Source organism: Micrasema longulum, unplaced genomic scaffold, assembly GCF_059751315.1.
Source record: "Micrasema longulum isolate JH-2025_06_02 unplaced genomic scaffold, ASM5975131v1 h1tg000260l, whole genome shotgun sequence".
NCBI lineage: Eukaryota > Metazoa > Arthropoda > Insecta > Trichoptera > Brachycentridae > Micrasema > Micrasema longulum.
The window spans coordinates 1485053-1511613 of NW_028277464.1; the positions used below are offsets into that span (position 1 = coordinate 1485053).

General features: G+C 33.1%; 1 protein-coding gene across 1 annotated transcript in view; it reads right to left on the reverse strand.

Moving 5' to 3' along the window:
- The window catches only part of LOC148283137 (podocan-like protein 1), an 86167-nt gene extending 69317 nt beyond the window's left edge, over positions 1–16850 (reverse strand). Inside the window, exon 1 of the mRNA XM_088223986.1 lies at positions 16579–16850. Within this exon, the coding sequence (XP_088080112.1) occupies positions 16579–16850 (272 nt within the window). The remainder of the gene's footprint in view (positions 1–16578) is intronic.
- Positions 16851–26561: the final 9711 nt, after the last annotated feature.

The window sequence follows — 26561 nt, forward strand, 5'->3', positions numbered from 1 at the left end:
CATTCACCATTCTGTCCATATTTGAACATCTATATTCCTTCAATTTTTTCATCTGTTGATGTTAAATTGTCTATGTTTTATGTATGTATGTGTATGCGCATGGGTGTATGTACGTATGTGTGTATGTACATGTGTAAATATATATATATATATATATGTGTGTATGTATATGTATCAAAGTGTGTATACGAGTAAGTTTATATTTTATTAGTCTGTGCTCTCTATTAATTTGTTAATTATTATCATATATTATAATGTAATTTCTAAGCTTGAAACGGGGCATGTACCCTTGTAAGCTGGGCAAAGTAAACGTAAAATTGGATTTTTAATAAAAAGTGTAAATAAATAAATATGACAGAAAACTCTAAAAAAAAAGAGTTTCTATGTACCTATCTCTGCAATAAAAAATATCAGTATGGGTAGTGTTAATTTGTTGGGCAGCTTGATTGGAACTTACAAAATCATGATGCGTTTAAGAAAATGGTACATGCGCCTGTTTTACCGCTTCTTGTTAAGCGTTAAGCTCAAGGTTAAACGTTCTTTGTTTACTAAGTTGGCTCCCTTTATTTTGTCACTTTAATTAATCAAATGAAAATCAGAAATAATATTCCAGGAGAATTACTTTGGGTTATGAAGCTGCAAAGCGATAAAAAAATACATTACTTTCCGAGGTCAACGGGCTTAACTGGGAACAAAAGCGCCAAAACTGGACGGCAGATGGCAAAAATTATCAATTTATTGAACGTAATACTTTTAAATTAGAATATTTTTTTATAATAAAATCAAAAAACATAAAGAAATTAACGTATCTGTTTAATTCCTTGAACTCTGTTATAGCTAAATCTCAAAAGCTTATATTATTATAATAATCCTTTGTTCCATAAATATGCATATCCTGTCTAACGCATTTATGTACGTCACAGGCAGTATATTAAATCAGTTCTAACATCTATGATTTCCGGTGCACAATTTTCCAGACCAAGAAGCAGCTTTCGCCGAATTAGCCCCCACGCTTCGGAGAAACAGTGCGGAGAGGAATAATGTAGCTCTGTTTGCGCGCCACTATAATATTGACGTCATCCGGAAATAACACGCGATTCACGGTGTCCGGACGTCAATGCATGCGTTTACTTCCGCCTTGACAAATATAGTACGGAAGTGTCGCGCGCGGCGTGGCGCATAGCTCTTTACTTATAGGCGAGTTTACACTCACTAGATTTTGAATATTTCCAATATTCAAATCATCGCTAGGATTAAAGCTTAACCCTTTATAAGACATATATTTTGTCTAGATTTGCGTCTTACAAACCTAATGAGTGTTCAATGTCCTGGATGAACATATTATTTTCTTTAAAACGAAAGCCGTTTTCAGGAGAAGTGTTCAAGTTTGGATTTTGTCTAAGGGAAGAGACCATTGTAGGAGACTACTGCCAGTTATTACGCGTTTTGTTCAGATGTTTGATAAAATTAAATTTCATTTAATAATTTTTACTTTTAGTATTCTTTAATAATATGCATGTATCCCAACCCTTATTATTTTTTTGTAATATGTATGAATTGGACCAAAGGTCCGTGGTTCGAATTCCACTCTACCCTAACTTGATTCGCATTTTCTAATGGTGAGTTATTTACAACTCATTGAAAATGGCCTTCAAAATTAAGTATTTGGGTAAATCATAAAAACGTAAATATTTCTTTAAAAAAAATAATAAAAAAAATATTAAATTAAATAAATGGTATTATATTTTTTTAAAGATAATAAATCTATTAAATTTGAAAAGGCCGAGTGAAAGACGGATCTTCCAGTGTAAGTCGTTTCAATGCTCTCGTGACAAGACATATTATTGATACGAAATATTAGAAAACAAATACCTTAATTCTGTTAGTATGTTTATGTACCACTTTGTTCCCGGTATCGTATAAAGGGTTTAATACGTTATGACTAGGTTGAAGTGATCACTTTACATATTGTAACATTCCCAATTCTCCCTGTGTTTAAACATCAATGAACGTGTCGCGGACTCACGGATCAGTGGTCAAAAACTCTTCAAAAATCCAACCATTGGCCCGAAATTGGCCCGAAAACTTAAATATTTTTGTCAATCAAAAGAACAAAAAAAAATGTATATAAACAACGACTGAAATTCTCTCCTTAGGAAAGAATAACTCGCGTAGCATCTAAAATTGAAGCTTAGCGGATTTTTCCTTTTTTTAAAGGTAGTTTTTAAAAAGGTTTCTTACGAATCTATCTTATATATTATAATTCTAAAAAATATTGATTGTTTGTTTCAGTATTGCGCCAACCCACTCGATCCGGTTAAATTAGGTTGGGTGGATACCAGTGGCGAATGGTGAATTTATTTACAGGTAAGCTTTAAAGAAATATATTTGTATCTACATGGAAGGTACATAATATAATGTAAGTAATATATACTATAAATTTATATTTTTCTGTGGTTCTGTGTGAGACAACAACTCTCATCCATGAAATCAACTCAAACGACGTAACTTCGTGATATATTATATTATATAGATATATTATTCATTTATTTATTTATTTATTCACACTCTTTATCAAAATACAATTCCATGTTCACTTTGCCCAGCTAACAAGGGTATATACCCCGTTCCAAGCTAGGCAATTACATTTTAATATATTATAATAGTAAACAAAGTATAAACTTATTCGGATACACATTTTGATTCATATGCATACAGACATACACATATATACACACATATATATATATTCATACACATATATACACATGTACATACACACACACGTACATACACCCATGTGCATACACATACATACATACATACATACATTCATAAAAACATCGACAATTTATTTATGCGAAACTTCATGGTTGTCATCTATAAATATATATTTTTTAAATTATTCATTATTTTATATATGTAATAAATGATCAAAATAAGCGACATTTGGTTTACCAATACAGTGCCCTATCCACCACAGTAGGATAGTGATGATTTATTTATTTATTTATTTACACTCTTTATCAAAATACAATTCCATGATCACTTTGCCCAGCTAACAAGGGTACATTCCCCGTTCCAAGCTAGGCAATTACATTTTAATATATTATAATAGTTAACAAACTAATATAGAGCACAGACAATCAAAATATAAACTTATTCGTATACACATTTCGATACATATGCATACAGACATACACCCATGCGCATACACATACATACATTCATAAAAACATAGACAATTTATTTATGCGAAACTTCATGGTTGTCATCTATAAATATTTTTCTTCGACATCCAGTAAGAATCTCCAATCCATGGCATGCATCAACTTTTCTGAATCCCTACGACCAATGTCATGAAAGAGCGAGGTCAACACCTTCCGTAACTTGACAACACTCTCGTCTTTCCATGATTCTGGCAAAAGGTTATGGACCTTTTTGCCTACGTAATAGTGTTGTCTCGGTGCCAGAACAGTGTTGACCCCTTCACTTGGTATCAGATCCTTGTTAGAGTATCTTGTATTATAGTTGTGGTTGATTCTTGGGTAAATGTATATATTTATGTGTGTAACCACTACCGTTCTCAATATATAATAATACCCATCCACAATTCCTCTTTCTTCTCTAACTCATATAGTGTCCATGCGGCTCGACTGTGGAATCATCTCCCATCCACCATCAAAGATGTTACTGCATTATCTCTATTTAAATCACGTCTGAAGAAACATCTCCTTTCTCTTCCTTAATCTCTCCTGCTTTCCTTTTTCCTCTTTCCTCTTTTTTCCTTTTTCCCATTGATTTAATGAATTACGCTTTATACGAAAAGTAACGTTTGTCAGTTTTAAAGTTATCTATTCGGACATCTATACGGCTGTCAATTATGAGCTCTCGAATATTTAGCCATATAAATATTTTAAGGGGTAAGTTGGTCCTTTTTTTATGTAATATTTTCATTCTACATTTTCAATCAGTTATTTTTTTTTATTTAAACAACTTATTTGAATATTAATATTCTTATATTTTTTATTTATATTTCAAAAAAAAAATATCCTCAATAATGCAAATAATATATATATTTTTTTTTTTTAAACTTTTAATTGGTTATTTATTTCTAAGTTTATAACTTTTAATATTTTAGCACCACAACAAGCCAGAAGGCCCAATTGAACGTAGTTATGCAGAACGCAGCAAGCCATAGAAAAGTGAAACTGAGATAATAGCACCTTTATGAAACATGGAATAATCAAATCTACACAATAGCTGGAATATTTTTGTCTTTGACAAATACATTCCTTTTTCTTTGTAATATATCACAAATAAGAATTTAATTATGTATTTGACCAGTTTTAATGATTTTTAAAGTACCGTCAGATTTTTATAGTGCTGTGGGTGTTTTTTGCAAATTAACAAATGCTGTTTTTGTGATCGACAATATTTTCAGAAGGTGATTATTACAGCTTTTTGTGTCAGCGCGGTCTGGCTGTTTTTATCAGAACATACAATTTACCTCACTGCACCCGATAACACCAATATCTATTTTTTTCAAAATTGAGGACTGGCTGCTTTCTGCATTACTACATTCAATGGCAGCGGTAAATACGTTCGAGAAAAGGGAAAGCGAAAAGAAAACCGAAGGGCATGTATGAATGAAGATTAAAATAAAAATGTAATTCAGGTATGCTTTTTTTTTCATCTAGTGATATATTTAACACGTCTTTTAATTTATTTAAAAATAAATTAAGACTCATTCTATCTGGCTGCGATACGATCCCACTTGTTATTTAATGATACTCACACTTACACACACCTGAACTCCTACACAAATACACACAAACTCACCTCTACACTTACTCTCATACGAATACACATAAACACACCCTTTTGTTGTACTACAATTTAATATGCATGATTTTTATTTAGAAACTTCGCTGGTCTGTCTTTAAACTGTATCTTTTTTATGTTATTATATCATTGTCAACTGTTTGTTTCCGTAAAATAAATAAATAAATAATAGATGAGTGTGACAGTTCATCTTCTTCTCCTACCCCTACGGGAAAAAGGCGTGATGGTATAAGTAATAATAAAGCAAAAGTATGCGGGATATTGGGAAACGTGGGAACGTAAAAACCTCGCCTCAACACGTTATTTGATAGAATTCAGCTGAGCAGATGCAAAATGCGCCTCGAGATTTTTGTTTGTCACGGGTTTGTGCATCTCTCCTGTCACTTTATTACGTCGGTCCTCGAGCCACTGTGTCAACTACTTAGGTTATATGAAGGAGCAAACGTGGGGAAAATCTCATATATTTATTTCTTCCTAGGAGAGATTCATCCGACGAGACAGGAAAATATTTAATATTCTTTATTAAAAACGGGACTTCTTCATATTTATATACTAGTATGTTCGTTTTTATCCATTTGAATCCATAAATATTTGGCTGATATTTATTCAAAAAATCATATTTCATACCAAAATATTTGTGTAAGTAAAGGTTTTTGGCTCATATATTGTCGTGTTAAAATTAGTTATAAATGTGTTAAACTTGCCTTCTTTCTTTGTTGTTCTTAATATCGGCTTTTTAAAAAAATATTAAAAGTACCAAATTTAGTGGTAGTAACTCCTGGAAACGTAATTCAAATAATATATTATTTTTAAAAAAATATCGGGTAAACAAACAGTATGTACTAAAATATTGACGATTTATTTGTATTTAAGTGTAGGACACTCATGCACACACCAAAAAAATTGATTTCACTTAATTCTATAATTCAGTTATGTTTAATATAACAAATGTAAAAGATAATTAATGAAAAATATGTTTATAATAATAATTTCACTAAATATCTGCTTCTCTCGATATTTATATGATTTTTGACCTAAATTTACATACATTGTCGTAAAAAATATCAGCTTCTGTAAATCTATTGTTATATGGGTTGCATATTCTGGGTATTATTGATTTTTTCGAATAGTTTGTTGACTTTGTAAAATACTTTGTATTATAAAACTTTGAAATAAAATAAAATTATAAAAACTTATATTATAAAATATAAAACTTATTAAAAATTTATACAAACTGCATTTTGGTGTATGCTCCTTTCAAATAAGTAAACAAACAAACTTACTTTCGTCGTAGTAAGAGAGGATAGTATGCTATATCACTCTTTCTTTAAAAACCGACCTCGCTTCTCTACATTAATTTAATTTAATTCAATTAAACTCACTTTTCTGTTAAATTTATTTGTAACTTGTATTTATTTGTAACATGTACAGAACAAACTATAATTCAAGACATATATATTATAAAAAAATCGAAAAATACATCAACAGACTCTTGTCAAAAGAGTAGGAGAATCCTGCTCCGGAAAACTCCTTCGGGCGCTTCAGAGCGAAGTTGTTCAGCATAGCGGTAGCCCTTCCAACAGGCATAACCATCGGCAGGTTAGTCCTGTATATTGGAATATGAAACTATCTATGCTGACGCTCTCTTAGGTAATTATCAGGAACATATAAACCAATGCTCATAATAATCTCAGGATTATCGACCATATCGCGCAACAATCGATAAAATGTGTTCACACATCTTCTCATACACGGACTCCGATTATTTCCACTTTTTTCATTTTAAAGTATTTCTTGAGTCTCGTTCTGAAGTTCTCAGTCTTCTTAGTTTTTGCGTCCATCAACAATCGTATCATTTTAGCCATTCCGTCGCTCTTCATTCGGTCTATGTAGAACATGCGTTCGTTTGAACATGTTTTCAAATGAACACCGCACTCCTTTCTTGATTTTGACGATAATACTCTTGTCACAGCCTTACATAATTCTCGGACCTCGACTACACATCGAAAAACTAAAAATAACAGTTGACATAAAGTCTGTGGACACTTTTTACACTAAAAAATATGGTTTTTATTCATAAACTATGGCTTGATAAAGGAGCGCGTAGTAGTACCTCAGACACTAAATTAAAAAAAGAAACACCCTTAGTAAATTAATGTGTAAAAATCATAAGTATTTATGATTTACGAATAATTATTGCTGTTTATCAATACATTTTAGATGAACGGAACTCATAAAATACATACATAACCCAAAAAGTTTGAAAACTTTCCCATATCTTCAAATCGATCCATAACATCTAATCCTTAATTAAACTCAAAAATTATATCCTGATTAACACATCGCAACAGAGATGGAGAAAATTTTAGAGAAGGAAGGTCTAGGTTTGTCTGGTCTGTCATTTTCTGGTTTAAGTGGCCACTTTAGAAGGGTGTAATTAAAGAAAAATAAATGTTTGAACTTCCGTATTTCACTGATTCTTCCATCTGTTAATTTTAGTGTTCAGAATGGTTGGTAAATTAAATTTTACACACTCTCCAGGGAGCCCAATGTCTCTAGGTATGAACTGAACTGATATTTTGTTCCGTCCTTTCCCATCAAAGAGAAGTAGTGTTGCTAACGCTTGGTGTTGAAATTGTCAAACGAAGTTACTTCCTACTATCAATATTTTTAGTGTAACTTAATTAAATTGATGAAGTTAATAACCTTAAATAGGCGGTGATACATGCATGATTATGGAATTTATCTTTTGGTTACTTATATAAAGGGCGCCGGAGTTAGGAAATTAAAAAATAATTATAATTATATAATCTGACGTCAATTAATTTACAAATTTACTTTAATCGATAAAGGCTATTGTGATACAAATTAATACAGTTATTGCTACTATTAGTGTTTACAATATGGTCATGAGGATGGATGATAATATCCAATAAAGGTCCTCCATATAATTTGCCAAAGTCACAGTGAAAGGGGCTGTGAATGTAGTGAAGTTAAATTAATAAGCCCGAAGTAATCGGGTTGTGGTCCCGTGGTTAGTGTTTCGGACTCATGGACCAAAGGTACGTGGTTCGAATCCCCCTCTACCCCAACTCGATTCCCATTTTCTAATAGTTAGTTATTTACAACTCGTTGAAAATGGCCCTCAAAATGAAATATTTGGGTAAATCATTAAAACGCAAATATTTTTTTTTAAGAAAAAAATAAATAACGCAATTTGTAAAATTAAATATTTTAAAAGAAAAACTCATTTATTGTCAAAAAACACTGCTTTTTTGTATGCGTGAAAGACCTTAAATATTACCCAAAAATTTATTGTTGTAAAGGGATTCATCATCATTCACATAAAAATATTGAGGGAATCATTGCAGCTTTCAAAATAAGAATCCTCAGAGTTATCTATGGCCCTGCGAGCGAAAACAACCATTGCCGTCGTCGCTACAATAGAGAGCCATACAATATGTACCTAGCGCCCGATGTAATCAACTCCATCAAGGTGGGACGCTCGAGGTGGGCTGGCCATATAATTAGGATGGACGACGGAAACCCCATAATACGCATGAATCTCTCACACAAGGATGTCGAAGACCAGGAAAGCTCAAAATGGGATAGATGAAGGAAGGGCAGCAGACCGGCAAGAGTAGAGGAGACTTCTGGATTCAGCCAATGTCCACTCTGTCCACCCATCTCTGGTGTAGTGTGTTAATCTTGTGTGAAATCCAATATTTTGTGTTAAAACATTTGGACAAACTTATATATTTTTTATATTAATGTTATGTTTTATGTAACTCGATTATAACTTATGGAATAATAGGATAGGAGTCACTTATAAATCAATACTAAAACCCCTCGAGACCGCTCAAAAATAGATTATAAAATATTTTTTTAAAGTCCTTCGGGTACTCCAGCGTCGAGTTGTTAAAGGAATTCGGGATTTTAGATTTAAATCAATTATACATTTTTAGAGTTAGTGTTAGTGAAAGTTAATTATTCCACTAAACCCCAAAAGAAACACTCCCATTTTACCAGGAATCAAACTAGGGGATGGGTCGCAGGGTCTAACCACAAACTCTGAATTCGGGCGAAGAAATTTCAGGGTCCCAAAATATTCTATGTTTTACCCAAATATTGCATAACCATGGCCTGGATTTAAATGAATAAATTTGTAAAACATTAGTTACGCAAACCCAAAGGTAGAAAATCTGAAAATTTATTAAAACACATTCTTAAAAAGTATTTTGCTTTGTCACATTTTGTTTATTTTGCTCGCATAAAAATGACTGCCTTTAAACAAGTTGTACCTAGTTAGGCAGACATCACATAGTTTATAGAAATCTATTACCAAAAATGTGTAGTAGATAAAGAAATTGTTGTATTGAATATGCTGTGTCAACAGATGGTTAAAGTACGAACAAGCAGAGAATATTTTACAATACGATGATGTTTATTTATTATATATATTTTTTTTTAAAACACAGAATTTTGGAAAAAAATTATCAATGCCAACAAGAACATAATCACAATACAAGAGGAAAGGAAAAAATCAGATTCCCATTTAGAAAAACGCAAAGTCGCGAAATTCAATTTTATATAAGGCTGTTCAAAAATATTATGAAATGGGAAAAAACATTTTTTTTTTAAATAAAATTCAAACAGAAAGTTAAGGATATACAGGTTGGCCGGAGAAGTGACGTCCAAAGGAAAAATGTAGGTGCCTCGTGTTGAGGGGTATTCAAATTACCCCCGTGTATTTTCCGGGATATTGCATAGTTTTCGAGTTATATTTTTTTAAATTGATTTTTGAACATTTTCGACCGGATCGGTTTTTAATTTTTTTAATTTTATTTGTGGAAGGTTTTTTTAAAATATTTTTTTGCATCTTATTTAATTTGAATTGTGCTTTTACGCATAAACTGTTGTCGATTGGGAGACTTTTATCTTCAACTATGACGTCATACTGAAACTATGTCATTTTAGAGCGTAGATATGTGTACCGTGACGTACGCTTCCCTTTGATTCATATCGATGTACCTACCCAAAACTTAAAGGTGGAGGGTCGGTAGTATATTTTTATAATCGCTAGAGGGAATTTCTTCAACTTTACCGTCAAGGTGAAGGTATGACGTCTTTATCTTCCCATCATAATCCAGGCCCTAAACTTGATGGTTATAAAACCAGTCTGAATTCTTTTTTTCTCTCGCAATGTAATTTTTAAACTTTTTTTTTTAAAATATTTTTCTTTTTTGCTTTTTTATACTTATGTATGTATTTCGTCAATACTTTTTGTTGCTTATGTGTATTAACCTACTTGTTACTATGTTATAGTTTTACAATTTTATATTTTTGTTATGTATTTAAATATGTTTTTTTTAAATACTTATGTTCAATATTATGTTAAAGGCAATTTATGCCAACAATGTTTGAGTATCTCCAAATGTTTTCAAAAATTGTTTTCAGGCGTTGCCTAGTAGGTGATTTGGTTTAGCTGGATGAATCTCACCCAAGTGATAAAGGTTTCAGCTCTTTTACTTTACAAAAGTCAACAGATGGAAGAGTTGAGGAAATGTGGATGTTCAAACATGGGCAGAATAGTAAATGTGTTACACAGTGTGTAAAGTGGCCACTTAAACCAGACAATGACATGTCATAAGCCCTGTAAATGCCTATACTTCCATATTCTCTTCTAATTTTTTTCCCTCTCTGTTGAAGCAATTTATACCGTTCATGTAAAAATAAATAAACAAATGTTAGAATAAGTATAGATGTAAATATTGTGTTCATCACAAAACTAAATAAAATAAATAAAAAATAAATATTTTAAGCATAAAAGTAATCGATCTTGAGATCTAAAGTGTGATTAACAAATGTTATGAGCACCGTTCTGCGAGGCGGACAATATTTAATTCAGCTCACAAGTTTCATAATCTATTACAATTGTGATATTTTCATACATTTTATTCTGGCAGTTAATAAAATGCGTATTGCATTTTCAAAAAATTGTTGGTTTCGAGTGATTTTCTCAAGCGGAAAGCAAACTGTCCATGGATGTAAACATATGTATTATTTGACCTTTGAGATTGGATGGCGCATTGAAAATCACTGAAGGAGAAAATCCTCGGACTGTTGCAGTGTGAAAACTCCACATGGTTGCATTTTACTCCGGACAATAGGAAGTCCTTCGATTGAAGAGACTGCACAATCGTTATGTCGCGTTTACTCGGAAATTTATTATTAAGATATAATTTTTCAGTAGTGTCATACTAAATTCAAGAGTCAAGAAGACAAATAAAAAAATAACGTGATAAAAGTTTGTCTGAAATGTTTATGAATAATTTTGTTTACCTGTTACTTCTCTAATCATAAGGAAATTGAGTGGAACCAAGTTCGTTTCGTAGCTTTGTGGTTGACGCACTCGCATCACCTTCTCTTATGTCTCAGGTTTGATAGTAGGACCCCAATTTCAATAAGAAGATCACTGAGTTAATTCAATTGTCGAAAAAGTTTTTTTTTACAAAAATGCGTGTATTTGTATGAAAACTTTAACTATTTTCCTCAGTATGCTGTGATTGAACAACTTTAAAAAAATGTATGTTTAAAATTATCGTTATTTTTTTCCCTACCAAATGGTTCATAAGACACTGGATTGTTATTCCAAAGGTAAGATGATCAGTCTTAAGCTTCAAGTGCCATTTCAGGGGCTACATGAAAAAACTTAGGGTTGAAACACCTTTATAAATAAATGTTTCATGTCAGCGGTGTCGGGATTTGAACTCGGGACTTCTGCATCGTAGGTAACGTACTGAACATTAGACCATGACACAGTCGTTGCTTAGCAGACAATTGAAGATAATTCAGATAAGTTTCCATTGGATTGTGGACCCTGAGAAAGTCAACCTGAAATATTTGATTGAGGGTAGTTTTTATACGGCAATATTCCACGGTCCTTTAACTAAAATATAAAACAAAAGACTGATCACTTTACCTTCATGGAATCAAAATAATCTAGATACACTGCAATTGGAATAATAATGTAGTGTTCTATGTATCATTGAGTGCTGATTGGAAAACTATGATGATTTTCTCTTAATCGTAAATTACCCTGTTTGAAAATAAGTAAAAAGTTACGGTAAAGCGGGGATCAAACCTTGGGTCTCAGAGCTTATGCGGCGTAAGAACGATTTGCTAAATAGGTATTTTAATGTATTTTTTCTGTCACTCTATACACGTCAAACTGATTTTGCCTAACTAAAACTGACAAAATAAAGGTCTCGTGTTTCCGTTTTCTACACCCTATAACTCAACCAATTTTTATTTAATCATATATTATTATTTATTTTACCAAGTATTTTTTTAAAAATAGTTATTATGGCTTACTACGGGCACAGCCTAAGAAGACATAATAAGTTCATGAATGTGTTAACAAATGTAATTCCAGATGAATAAATAAATAAATAAAACATTTTCAAGTAAGAGTTTCAGAAATATTTTTTGGGTCGATATGTTTTGTTTTTTTTAAAAAACCAGTTATTATATTTGTATACCTAATGTCCAAAGGCGGCAGGCAAAATAGGAGCTTTTAAGGGTTGTTGAATGGCCCTAGCTCCTATAAAATATATATTTTTTAAACAAACAATGGATACACGCCAACGGTGGATATTTTTAGTTTGTAAAAAATAATAGCTTTAGTGATATAATCCAGGGAGAAAATACCAGACTACATTTGTATGAAGAAAATTCAGACCACGTATCCTCTTGATCCATGAGTTCATGCCATTACCACGGAACCAGAAAAATACATAGATATTCTAAGAATTGTATACGACATATCTTTGATCTTCGCAAATTCAGCCACATAACCGACTATCGCACGCAACTACACTGACTCCAGTATCAGGCACAGAAGAAACATTCATATTCTATCACTTCTTTACAATATTTTATATAATCCCATTTTGCATGTTTATCTGAGAGAGCTCTTCCAACCTCCTTCACAACACGGACTATCTCTTCGTTCTAGTGACGATAGAACCCTTTTAATGCTGTTCCATCGCTCCAGTTTTCTTGCCTCCTCTTTCACAGTAGTAGCTGCTCGATTGTAGAACAATCTACCCACTATTGTAAGGGACGCCCCTTCTTTATTTACATTTAAGTCAAGATTGAAATATCACTGTATAAATATTTAAGTTGTTCCTTTATCCTTCTTCTTTCCTTCCCATCCCCTCTCCTCTTTTCATAGTAAAGTGATAATTTTACGTGTATTTTTATTTTCTTAGTCTTTGCTTATAATTTTTCTCTAAAATTGTAAGATTCAATATGTCCATGTACTTATAATTTTTTCAAACTGAACGGTTTGGGTAGGTGGGAAGAAATTGCCTTAAGGCAATATGCCCGCCCTTTTATGTATATAAACTGTTTATAAAGTGTTAAAATAAAATAAATAAATAAGATTTAGCTATCTGTTTGATTTAATTAGATAAAAAGACTGGCGGAAAAAATATGATACGTTGCACGGGTAGATTTAATTTCTAGGGACACGCGAGGAAGGTATGAATTCGATTCACCCGCCAGCCACTTCCGATGTTTCCAGGTGCAAAGGTGGGGTACTTCCGGTTCCGTAAGGGTAATCAATTACCACATGACCTTACCTGACAGTGTAAGTGATTATACCGGTATCTTTCCAAGGTTGCCCCTACCGAGTAAGGAAAGCCTGTTTACTGTGAAATTCGGCAAGTCTACATAACTTAGAAAGTAGATCTTAGCATCTTAACGAGGTAAGCTTTGTTTAAAGTAAAGATTCGGTACCTTTAATGATATTCCAGATCAACTGTGTAACAACACTTTACTTGTCAGGGTTAAATATTTTATTTTAACCATGAAATAGGACACACATCGTGACTGTAGAACAACGACGGATGTGCGAAAAATGCGACGTTGGTTTTTTAAAATATTTGATCTTGAAAAAGTTTTACAAAGGCCCTGGAATTGTTATTCCAGAGCCGCGATTACAAACACTATTTTCATCGGTGCATACCGAAACGATATAAAGTAAAATCGATATTTATATACGACAATGTGTATAGTTGTAAGAAAATTTCATGTATCCTCACCGGTAACATGTAATTGAACATATTGAGTAAAAAAAAATTAATTAGAATGTTGTTCATATAATAAAATGAAATATTAACATTATACTTACATAGAACACTTGTGAGAAGGGAATATGGCAGTCTAGGCATCCACAGGGCTTATGACCTGTCTTTTGCTGGTTTAAGTGGCCACTTTACACACTGTGTAATATTCAGCATTCATGTGTTTAATAAATATATAAATATACGTGAATATAAGACTGAAGTCCACTTTCATCGTAAAAATGTTAAAATTTACTTTGTTTTAATGCAAAAAACATTAGAATTCCCAGCTATAATTTATGTTTATTGTAAAAAAACTAAAAAATTAAAATAAAAAAAACCAGCCAACGCCAGGTCATAAGCCTTGTAGATGCCTAGATTTCCATATTCCCTTTTCTAAGGTATTCTCCATCCCTGTTGTAATTTGTTAATCTTAATTACTCCCGGGGGGGTGAAATTCAGTCTTTTGTCTACAAACATTCGGACAAACTCAAATATTGTAATGTAATATTATTAATATGTAAACATGATTTACAGTATTAAAAATAAGAATATTGATCGCACATTGTAATATATTATAATTATTACGAATATAGCTGACCATTTTTCAGTTTATGTTCCTTTAATTATGTTTATTTTATTATAATTTCAAAATTTTGAATTGGTCAACTATATTATGAAAATCCCTCTCCTCCACTCCTCCACTCTATTTCCTCACCCCTTAACCTTCTTACGGGCTCTTTTTTTCTCATGTCTTATATAATATATTATTTTTCTCTCTACTGTGTAACTGTAGATGGTTTGGTCACGTAGAACGAATGTGCGACGAAAAAATGGTAAAACAAGTATATGTGACGAAAATTAAAAAACGAAAAAACGTGAGACGAGGACGACCAAGAAAGACGTGGCATGATCAGATAAACCAAAATCTTAAGTCTGGTCATGTCAAAAGCACACAGAACCGAAGGGCATGTATGACAAGATGTATGAATGTGGAAGAGGCTAGGATTGTATGCCAGGATAGACGTGTTTGGCGGTCCATTATCTCTGCCTACCCCTACGGGGAAATGGCGTGATGGTAGTAGTAGTAGTAGTAGTAGTACTGTATAACATGTTCTCTCATTATATTTGTGAAAACCTTTAACTGGATGTATGTACTATTTTTTGTATTTTGTATTCCTATATAACAACTGTTGTTTTTTCCTTAATAAATAAAAAAAAAAAAAAATAATTAAAAAAATAAAATATTGGGTACTCTTATTACGTATCTACACACAGTCGCCACATGGTACGTATTGTATATAGGCTCCGGGTGGATGAACTACCGTACATTATTATCAACAACTTTTCTACACAATTGCACTCTTTCCTTTGTTTAACGTTTGAATAAAAATCCTATTTCATTTCCGTGTTCTATATTTCTATCATTTTTTATATCCTCATTCCTCATACGATCCTTTAACTTCCGCAATCTTGTTAATGACCGCATTTCCTTACCATTAACGTGCGCCTTCCTTCCTCTGCCATTAAATATTAAGGTTGGCCTCAAAATAAAATGTTTTTACGTCGGGGGCCTCTAAATAAATGCGAGTATACATTATCCCGAATAAAGTTTCTTGTAAAAAGGCGACAAATCTCCAGGGACGCTTTTGAATTTAAGATATTTTATTCAATATTTCATTGTGTATTCCGGATAACGATCGTGATTTTATTCAGGCTCGTATTGGTATTTTACTGTTTTTACAAAATTATTATATAAATTCGATGTGTATCAGTTAAATTTTAAAATAACATGCTTTTTTTTTAGAATACGGTTTTGGAATTTAACATATTTTTTTTAAAAAAAATACAATATATAACATTTCTTGATTTGAATTTTAACAAAAAGGTTTCTAACTTTTTACTAAGCTCTTTATTGTACCATTTTAAATACAATTACAAGTTTTAAACAATTATTTTTTTATACTTACGCACCCACACACACGCACCCTCTCCCTCATTCATTCCCACACGCGCATGTATCCTCTCCCTCATTCATTCACGCATACACACATTCACATACACATGAATACAAACGTCACACAAATTCAATTACGAAACTTCTTTTCTTATATATTATGTGTCATTATATTTACAGTGGATTCTTTTAATTAGCTTTAGCATAATTAATATTTTTCTACTTATTTTATTTATGTAATAGCTGTAAAAATCCCAAATAAAATAAAATTAAATTAAAAATAAAATAAAAAAATATTTTAAAAGAAATCATTGAGTATACAATAATGCCTACTTTTCTTATTACTTTCTCTCTTACAAACATTCCTAATCATTGGCGTACATTTTTTCCACGTGTAAGTTTTATATTCATTTTGATATAATTTTCATTAATATAAAAAGTCATTTCGTATTTTTTGCTTTATATCAATGCTTAATAAAAAGTATTACAATCCTCTGAATTAAGTCAAATATACCATGTTCTATATGACAACTTGTTGTTTACGAGAATTCAACTTCATAATGCTCCTTTCGTAAAAGCCCTTGTCCCTATTGGCAAAAAACTCGGACAACCATTTTTCACGGGTCTCTATTGAGGCCATATTTCTACCCAAGCGCGTTGGCCATAGACAGGAACAGGTGGTAGTCACCTGGTGCCAGGTTTGGACTATAGAGTGAATGCATGAAAACTTCATATCTAAACTCCCGGAGCTTCTGGCGCGTCATCGAAGATGTGTGCGGCCTGGCGTTGTCCTGATGAAACACAATTTCTCTCCTATTCAACAATGCTGGCCGCTTCTGTTCGTTCCCCAGCTTCAAACGGTCGAGTTGTTCACAGTAGAGGGCAAAAATGAGCGTTTGGCCATTAGTGCAGTAGCTCATACTAGAGTATTCCCTGCCAATCCCACCAAACACACAGCAACACCTTCCTGGCCGTCAGTTCTGGCATGGCTATGGTCCGGTCCGCTTCGTTGGCTTTCGACCACGATCTCCGTCACTTGACATTGTTGTAAGTGACCCACTTTGCATCACCAGTCACCATCCGCTTCAGAAATTGGTCGATTTTGTGATTCAGCAGCGATTGACAGATGGAAATTCGGCCCATGAGGTTTTTTTGCGTCAGCTACTGTGGCACCCAAACATAGAGCTTTTTTTTAATCCAGCCTTCTGCTAATGATTCAAAAAGGTTTTATTATCAATATTCAGCTCCTAGGCAATGCTACGACTGCTTACATGACGGTCTATCTCGATATTTTCCCTGATTTTATCGACATTTTCGACGACAGGCCTGCCAGAGCGTGGTGCATCTTCACCTCCACTACACCAGAATGAAATCGCTCGATCCACTGTTGTGCAGCACGAACCAAAAAAATATTGGCCCCGTATACATCACAATTTTTTTTAGTCGCTTTCGACGCGTTTTTCCCTTTCAGGTAATAAAAATGTAAAATATGGTCAATTTCTTCCTTTGAGACCTCCAAACTCGACGTGAACTATCGTCACGACTGAACCGACCAAGCGCAATATTGTCAAAAAAGTGTTTGTAGTATACACTTACACCTTTACAACGCCGTATTGTATGATCCTATGTGTTCAATAATGAACGAAATATATTTAGTTGGAAAAAAGGGCGAAAAATACGAAATTTCTTTTCCCCCAACCTGATATTAATGTCATCATTTCCTTTTCGCACACATTGGTAAAATAAAAATTAAATTATATATAAAACTTAATCTACAGAGAGGTAATTATTATTATGCTTATATAGAGTCTTTGTTAAATATTTCTAGTCAACAAAACTTAGAACTAATATTGATATATATTTATGTTCGGCATACTAAATGGTATACTCGGGTTCAATTCCCGACATGGTGGACAGGAAATATTTATTTAAAAAGTATTATAACACCAAAATATTTCATAGTCCCTGGACTAGTACCTGAAGCGTTAGACTAATCATCTTACCTTCATGTAAACAAAAATGATAAAGACACAATGTGATTGGTTTACCAATGCAGTGCCTTATGCACCATTAGATGCGGAAAGGGAATTATGATGATGATGAATATTTGAATGATTTTTTTAAGTCTTTTGATGTCATGTTTTATTTTTTAAATAAATAAATATTATGTCTTTAACTTAAAAACCGGATTTTTTTAGGAAATTTTAGCGTTTATTCAATAAAATCATGTACAATTCTATTATTCAAAGTATTATCCATTGAAAGTTGCAACATTTCTACGTTTTTCTGGCAATTTGTTGATGCCATCCCAAAAAAACCGGTCATCTTTTGAATCAAAGAACGAATATACGAGTAGCTAATTTTTTATGCCTTGGACTGAAGTGAAGCGTATTCCGGAAAATGCATTCTGCATCGACCGAAATAAATGGAAATCAGAAGGCGCTAGTCTTGACTATAGGACGGGTGGGGTAGAATTTCGTATCCGCTGTTTTCCAAATAGTTTTTAACGGGTTGAGCAACATGTGGCCGAGCATTGTCATGTTGGAAAATCAATGTATTGTGTCTGGTCTCCCATTCTGGCCGTTTTTCCTTCAATGCTCTCTTTAAACGAATCAGTTGTTGTCGGTACAGCTCTCCAGTAATGGTTTCCCGGTTTTAGAAGCTCATAATACACAACTTCCTTCTGGTCTTCATCTTCAAACGTTTTCGGCTGTCCAGGCCGCTCTCGGTCTTTGATATCAAAATCGCCACTTTTAAAGCATTAAAACCTCTTTTTTTTATCCAGATTTAAATTTTATTTAGTTGTATTTTATTTTATAAGTGCCTGTATTTATTATAAGAAATTGTATTTACCAACGTTAAAATGGACTGCATAAGTCCGTCAAATAAATAAATAAATATATACCTAGTTTTTAAAACAGTCTGAATATTTTGTTTATTTTCTCTGTTTATTAAGTCAGTCTTCTTTGTTTATTCTCAAATGTAAAAACATTTCAAAAAAGTATATTGTTAAGTGTCCTCGACACGGGTAACCCCAGTGAGGTCACATTATTTTTTATTATTGTTTATAGTTTGTAAGAGTAAAATATGAATAAGTAAATAAATAAATATAAAACAGAAAGCGGCGTTTAACCTGCTCCTCTCCACCGAGTGTGATGTAAATTTGTTTTCCGATCCTCGGCGTAAATCTCTGGCGCATCTAAGTCCCAAATCCGCCCCCGAAGTGGTTCATTTGTCCGCACGACTCGCGACTCGCGACTCGTCTCCCGACTCCCAGCGCGGCCGCGGTGAGGCGCCGGCGCCGCCGCCGTTCGCTGTTCACCAGTGCCCTGTGCCCCGTGCCCCGTCTTGTTGTGTGCATTGACAAATCTGAATTTTACACTATCGTCCTCGCAAATCCTCGCCGCTTTGTTAACGTCGCGTGTCCTTCTTATCCCCGGACATTTGTCAGGGGATTTGGCCGTGCGTGGCGTGCAGAATGAAGGCGCTCCAACTCCACATACGGAAAAATAAGAAATTCACATAACTAAAAAGAAATCTGTTAATTAAATGGACACAAAAAAAAACAAAACAAACCATCACGCACGTTTCCCCGTAAGGGTAGGCAGAGAGGATACACGCCTCATCATTATTTATCCTTGCATACAGATCTACAGATCTGGTAGCTTCTAAAAATAATTTCAAGGCTTTTAAAAAGTTTTGTAATCATTTCGGCGAATTGATCATGTCCAATCAATTTAATCCCAGTCAATGAAGAATTCACTTCCCTCTCTTCTCAATCCAATGGAGTACATATTATGTACTTCTGGATGACTTTCTTCATCACAAAGATGCTGAGGCTACCAGATTTCAGAGAACTTCTTCGGGTAGCTTTTCTCGTTTGATAACGAGCAAATTTTCCACGTATGTGGGCACCTTCCAAGGAGACTTATGTCCTCAGATGCGGTGTGCGCTATGTGGTGGGCAAGCTGCATACAGATCTCGCTTCCTCTACATTCATACATCTTTTCTTTAGACTTTTGACATGTCCATCTTGAGGTATTTGTTGGATTTGGTTAAGCCATGTCGTTTTCGGTCTTCCTCTAGTTCTGCATCCATCAACATTCGCATTGTAAATATTCTTAGCAGTTCTTTCGATGTCCATTCGCTCCATATGTCTAAACCAGCGCATAGCTACTTTCTTGATTTTGTCGATAATGCTTATCTCAGCCTTACATAATGTACGGATCTCTACATTTGTGCATCTATCGTACACAGTTTTACCACACATTCGCCTGAGAGTTCGCATTTCAACAGCATTGAGCCCACTTTCATCCCTGTTTTTCCAAGTCCATACTTCGCTCCCATACTTCAGGGTCGGGGCCAGGACTCCATTGTGAACTGTTGATGAAGAGATAAGTGGATAAACGGTCTGATTTTTCTTCATATAAACGTATTCTTCTATTTTCTCCCTGGATTATAGTAAGTTTGTGATAATCGTGGTTTAATCATAATTTATACAACGTCCATTTAAATGTAGAGAAAAAGAGCATTTTTTAAAAAAAAAATGTTTGCGTTCTTATTATTTACCAAAATATTTCATTTTGAGCGCCATTTTAATGAAATTATTGAAACTTATTGGAGTTGTAAATAACTCACTATTAGAAAATGGGTATCAAGTTGGGGTAGAGTGGGATTCGAAGCACGGACCTTTAAGCCGTGAGTCTGAGATACAGCCACGGGACCACAACCCGATTATTTTTATTACATACTATTGATAAATTACATTACTACGTTTATTCTGTGTACAAGCGGATGAAGAATGCAGTTCTGTGTGTAAAATAGCACCAGAACGCTGTACTAGTGTTTTCGACAAGATGGCTGCTCCCCGGTCAAAATCCTGAATAAGTGAAATCGAAGTCCGCCTCGTTGCGTAGTTGTTGAAATGTTCATCTACCATTCTTAAGGTCCTGGGTTCGATTCCTGGCAGGTGAATGTGAAATATTGATTTGAAAGGTATTTTGAACCACACTATTTCATTGTTTCTAGACTGACACCTGAAGAGTAAGCCTGATTACCTTAGCTTCATCTAATAGATATTACGCTGCATTTGGTTCAATAATGCAGTGCCTTTTGCACCACTAGCTTCGGAGAGGGGATGATGATGTTGATGATGATTAAGAAAATGACGTCAAAATAGTAATATTATATATAAAATCTTATAGCCGGAACCATACATATTATTTAGATTTTGGAGATGGGTCATTTGTATTTTATGTTTCTAACAAAGCACATCTACTATTTCTGTCCTACGAATCCAATTTGTAAATGCAAAGGGACGTGTCTTGTCTACGCCATATTATTGTGCTTGGTAAAATGATTAGACTTTTCTATGTCGTGCCTGCAATAAAAGGATAATAATTTGTCATTGTAGATTTGGTAGATACATCCCAAGCAATATGTCATGCTCTTGCGTTACAAACAAACATCAATATAATGAACTTCCTTTTGTTATTATTGTGTTCTTCTGTTCAATCTTTCTCTTCTTCTACTCTTTCTATTTCTTCTTTCTCTTCTTATTTCAGTGATTACTTTTTTCTTTTTATTTTGTTGGGATAAGATCCGTTGGAAGGTTATCCCAACATTGGTGACCCTGGCGTGATCAGACCACTTAACGTTGCGCAAAATACAAAACCGGCCAATAGAGTGCCCTGTCAAAACTTAAAACAAAGAACAAAGAAGAATCGGGTTGGGGTCCTGTGGCTAGTGTCTCGGACTCACGGACCAAAGGTCCGTGGGTCGAATCCTCTTCTACCCCAACTTGATTCCCATTTTCTAATAGTGAAATGGCCCTCAAAATTAAATATTTGGGTAAATCATAAAAACGAAAATATTTATTTAAAAAAAAAAACTCAATACAAATCTCTCTCTTTTCCACGCCGCCAGCCTCCTAACAAATGCGTGCCCCTTTAATTTCTAAAACTATTGTTATAAATTATTTTTACTTAATTTATTTTCATTCAGTCATTCTTTTGCATTGATACTACATTTATATTTTTTTATTCATTATATAATCCATCGATATTTTTCTATTTCGTCGTTAAGTTTATTGTTTTCATGTTCAGACCATTTTTTTTATTCTCCTTTTCGCACACTTACATTTTTCTATCTTTCATCACACACTACATTCCTTTTCACACGCTACATTTCTCATATTTTTGTTTTTCTTTTGTTTCGTCATTTTCTCCTTACCTGCCATACTTAAAGAATGCTGCACTAATAAATAAACAATAATCTGTAATATCAATTCAATTCGCGTGGGTCCGGTAAAAGTAGGTCCGCTGGCAGATTTGACACTTTTAATCTCGCTGTCTCTGGTCAGCCGGAGGATAGTGGTATCATTTGATATGGAAGTAGTGCGGGTTTTTTATTGGTGATGAGGCTGATAACAGGAGCTTATTGGGCTTTCGCAGTTGAGGCGTATTTCCCGTACAAAAATTCGATCAAAATGGCAAGGTGACGTTTTTATTCTCAGTTGATTTCAAATAAAGAAGTTATAACCGTTGAACCAATTAAAATAAAAATGGGTGCAGAAGATTGAGTTGAAAATGAATCTCAACCTCTGGGCCTTTTACTACAGTTTTGAATTTGGAAAACGAAGAAGCCATGTGTGAGATATTTTTTTTCAAAATCCGTGCAAATCTAACCGACAATTTGCTGAATCTACTGGCATGAATAATATTTTAAAACACAATACTTAAAATTGTTATCTTACAAGCTGCATATCATCCTGCAGTTCAAAGAAAATGATAACATGCGGAATGAAAACTATGCCATGAGTGATTTTGAAAGGATTCTCTACCCCGACACGTTTAAATAGCATTTATTTTTTAATTTATTTCTACAGACAGGGAAAACATTTTTGAGAAGGGAATATGGACGTCTAGGCATTTACAGGGCTTATGACCTGTCATTGGCTGGTTTAAGTGGCCACTTTACACACCCTAGGGAGGAAATCCAGCCAGTCTGCAAGCATTTGGACATACTCAAACATTGTTGAATTACTACATGGTAAAAGAAGAAGTATAAAAATTGGAAAATTGTTTTCAGGCGTTGCCTAGTGGGTGATTTGGTTCAGCTGGATGAATCTCTCCCACGTGATAAAGGTTTCAGCTCATTTACTTCACAAAAGTCAACAGATGAAAGAGTTTAGGAAATGTGGATGTTCAAACATGGGCCGAATGGTGAATGTTACACAGTGTGTAAATCAGCAAAATATCGATCTTTGCGCTGCGCGTGTTTGTAGATATTTAAATTTTCAATAAAATGTGTAAAAAAAAAAATAGAAGCATAAATATTTTTTTCATTGACCCTCCAGGGTTGCATTCGATGAGAATACAAAAAATGGATGGATGTTGTTTTTTTGTGTTTAAAAAAAGTTTATTTTTGAATGTTTACAAATAATATTCACTTTTTATGGATCCCAATCAGATTATTTTCTTACATTCCTTATAAATTCTTCCCATTTATATCTTTTAACTGAATTTTTGGTAGGTAATACTAAAATAATATTAACTGACATTCAATACATTTTTTAAAATCGCATTCATGAATAAAGTGCACCCCTGTTGGTGAGAAGAGCTGATTGCAAAAAAAAACAATATTTAAACATTAATATTTTTTTGTTTTAGAATTCTATCATAAACAAGTACCTAGGTACCTACTTATCAATAAAAAGTCTTTTTTAAGCTATGTCTCATGTAATCGGGTTGTGGTCCTGTGGCTAGTGTCTCGGACTCACGGACCAAAGGTCCGTGGTTCGAATCCCACTCTTCCCCAACTCGATTCCATTTTCTAATAGCGAGTTATTTACAACTAACGAGTTGTAAGTTTTAACGGAAAATGGCCCTCAAAATTAAATATCATCAGAACGCAAATATTTATTTTATTCAAAAAAAATAAAAAATAGTAGGCAAGCTAACGTTCGGGCAGGATAACGTCTGTCGGGTCCGCTAGTTCATAAATAAAATAAAACAAAAGAAAAACATTGTTTTAATTACTTTCTAGTTTTAAAGTATTGGAGAGAGTCTTGATACAATTTCCCTCCCGTAAAGGAAGTGCTAATAATATTATAAGTATGAACAGTATTGCAATTTTGCTAATCACTATTAAATGCACTAATGCGTCGTGCAATTTGTTTACCAATGCGATTATTAGTTTCTTAAATACAAATCGCCAACGAAAAACCGTATCAAGCCACCCCGTTTTCCCCAACTAAATAAATAAAACGTCTAAATGTAACAGTATTTATTTCATAAAATATTAATGCAATGACCCCGTTTATTTTAGCATCAATATACCACTATTTTAATTGACACTGTAAAATGTTCAGATTGATAAAAGTCAATTAGTTCCCTGCCGCCCGCGGTGACTATGTACTCAATCGAAATCGAAATGATGAAATCGGGATGAGTCTCATCATCATTCGCCAACCGTTCGTTCGTTATATAAATTCGTTGGGATGCTGCAGTGGCAACACGCCATAATTTAATTAGTTGCACAAAAAAATATCTCCTAAATAATTGTTAAAAAGCACAATACAAGTGTTTGAAAAGCGAAAAATCATATTTCACAAAATATGCCAAAAACCAAAATCTCCTTATTATTTTAGTATGCATAGCATTAATTTTAAAGAAACCCTCAACATTCAATACAGAAATTCTATATAAATTATTTCAAGTTCATACAGTTGACACTATTTATAAAATAAATTCCATTATACAAATTTATAAAGAAGAAAAAATAAAAGAATTTTAGATGAATAAGTCACTCAGATACCAAATAATATTAAAATCCCTAAACTCCACACAAGTCATGGTCAAAATAGCTTTGTCTGCAAAGGTGTCAAAAATTACAATAATTTCCTAAAAACTATTTAAACTAATACATCAATAAATAAATTCAAAGTATTTTTTAATATATCTCAACTGGAAACGAGGAACTAGAATCCCAACCGCCCATCCACTCTATAGTTGCAAGACGTGCTGGGATATTTGTTTATTGTACAGAGCCTTTGAGGCGATTTTCATAAACATGACGATATATAAATTATCCAACTGTAATAATAATCGATGCAACACAAATGCCGCACATCATTTTTATTTCTTTCCGTTTTTTTTATTTTATACGAGTTACATATTTTTTTAATTTGTTGAAAAAGATGCACATTTTTCCTAATCTGATAAGTGTAACGCTAGAAGCTTAGTTTTAATTCTGATTAACTAAAACGTAAGCTAGTTTTTTTTTTTTAAATTATTTTTGAGATCTTATGATTTACTCAAATATTTAGTTTTTGTGCCATTTTCAACGGGTTGTAAATAGCTCACTATTAGGGTAGAGTGGGATCCAAACCACGGACCCTTGCGACGTGAGTCCGAGACACTAGTCACGGGACCACAACCCGATCAATTCTGTTTCCGATTTCCAAAATGGACATCTTATAAATCAGCCAAACTAACTTATTTATTGTACCTTCTCCAGTACATTCCCAAGAATCCGTATAATGCATTATAAAATGCATTATAGGCTGAGAGCTCTAAGAACCAACGTAATGGAAATAAGTAAATATCATACATTTCGAGTTATTTAAAAAGTTGCTTTGAGTATAATAAAATGAAATTTTAAGTTTGTGCGATTTTCAAAAAAATACATATTTTTAAATTTTTTTTTGTACGAATCGTCTTTCAATTTAATATTTGTGAATTTAATTGATTTTTTTAAAAAGAAAAAAGCTTTAAAAATAAAAATATTTTGAGACTTAGTATCGTTTAATTCTTTTCGAAAATAATTGCCTTTTAAAAATAACTTATTTTCTTACATATAAATCAGCAAATTTTTTAAAAAAAATATATTAAACTGTATAAGACTTTTGAAATGAAATATCTTATAATTGTACTTCTGAAGTAGATTTGTATGGCATGATGTATTTTAACAATATTTTGAGTATGTCAAAATGCTTGCAGACTGGCTGCATTTTCTCCCTAGGGAGTTGTTTATATTTAAATTTGTTGCAACATAGAGGGAAAACATTTTTGAGAAAGGAATATGAGAGTCTAGGCTTTTACAGGGCTTATGACCTGTCATTGGCTGGACCATTGAATGGTGAATGTTAAACAGTGTGTAAAGTGTCTTAAACCAGCCAATGACAGGTCATAAGCCCGGTATTTACAGGGCTTATGACCTGCTGCAGGCATTTGCCTAGACTCATATTCCCTTCTCAAAAGTGTTTTCCCACTCTGTTGCAACAAATTGAAATGATGTATTTTATTTTCAGGCATTCAATAAACATTATTTATATTTATAGTATTTTTCTTACGTGCATAGTTTGTTATGACATCGTATTTTTAAAATACCTTTTCATATTTATTTCTTTTATCACCTATTTTGTATTTAATCAAGTCTATTAAAATTTTTATTGTACCTATTTTGCATTATTTTATCGGTTAGGATAAGAATCTTTATTATTATCTCCAAACTGTTTGATTTTATTTTGTTTTTTTAAAATTAAACTAACTTCCACCAAAATCATTTTTTAAGGGTATTAATATTGTTTGTACCTATACTCTTAGATAGTCCTGCCCTATTAAACTTAA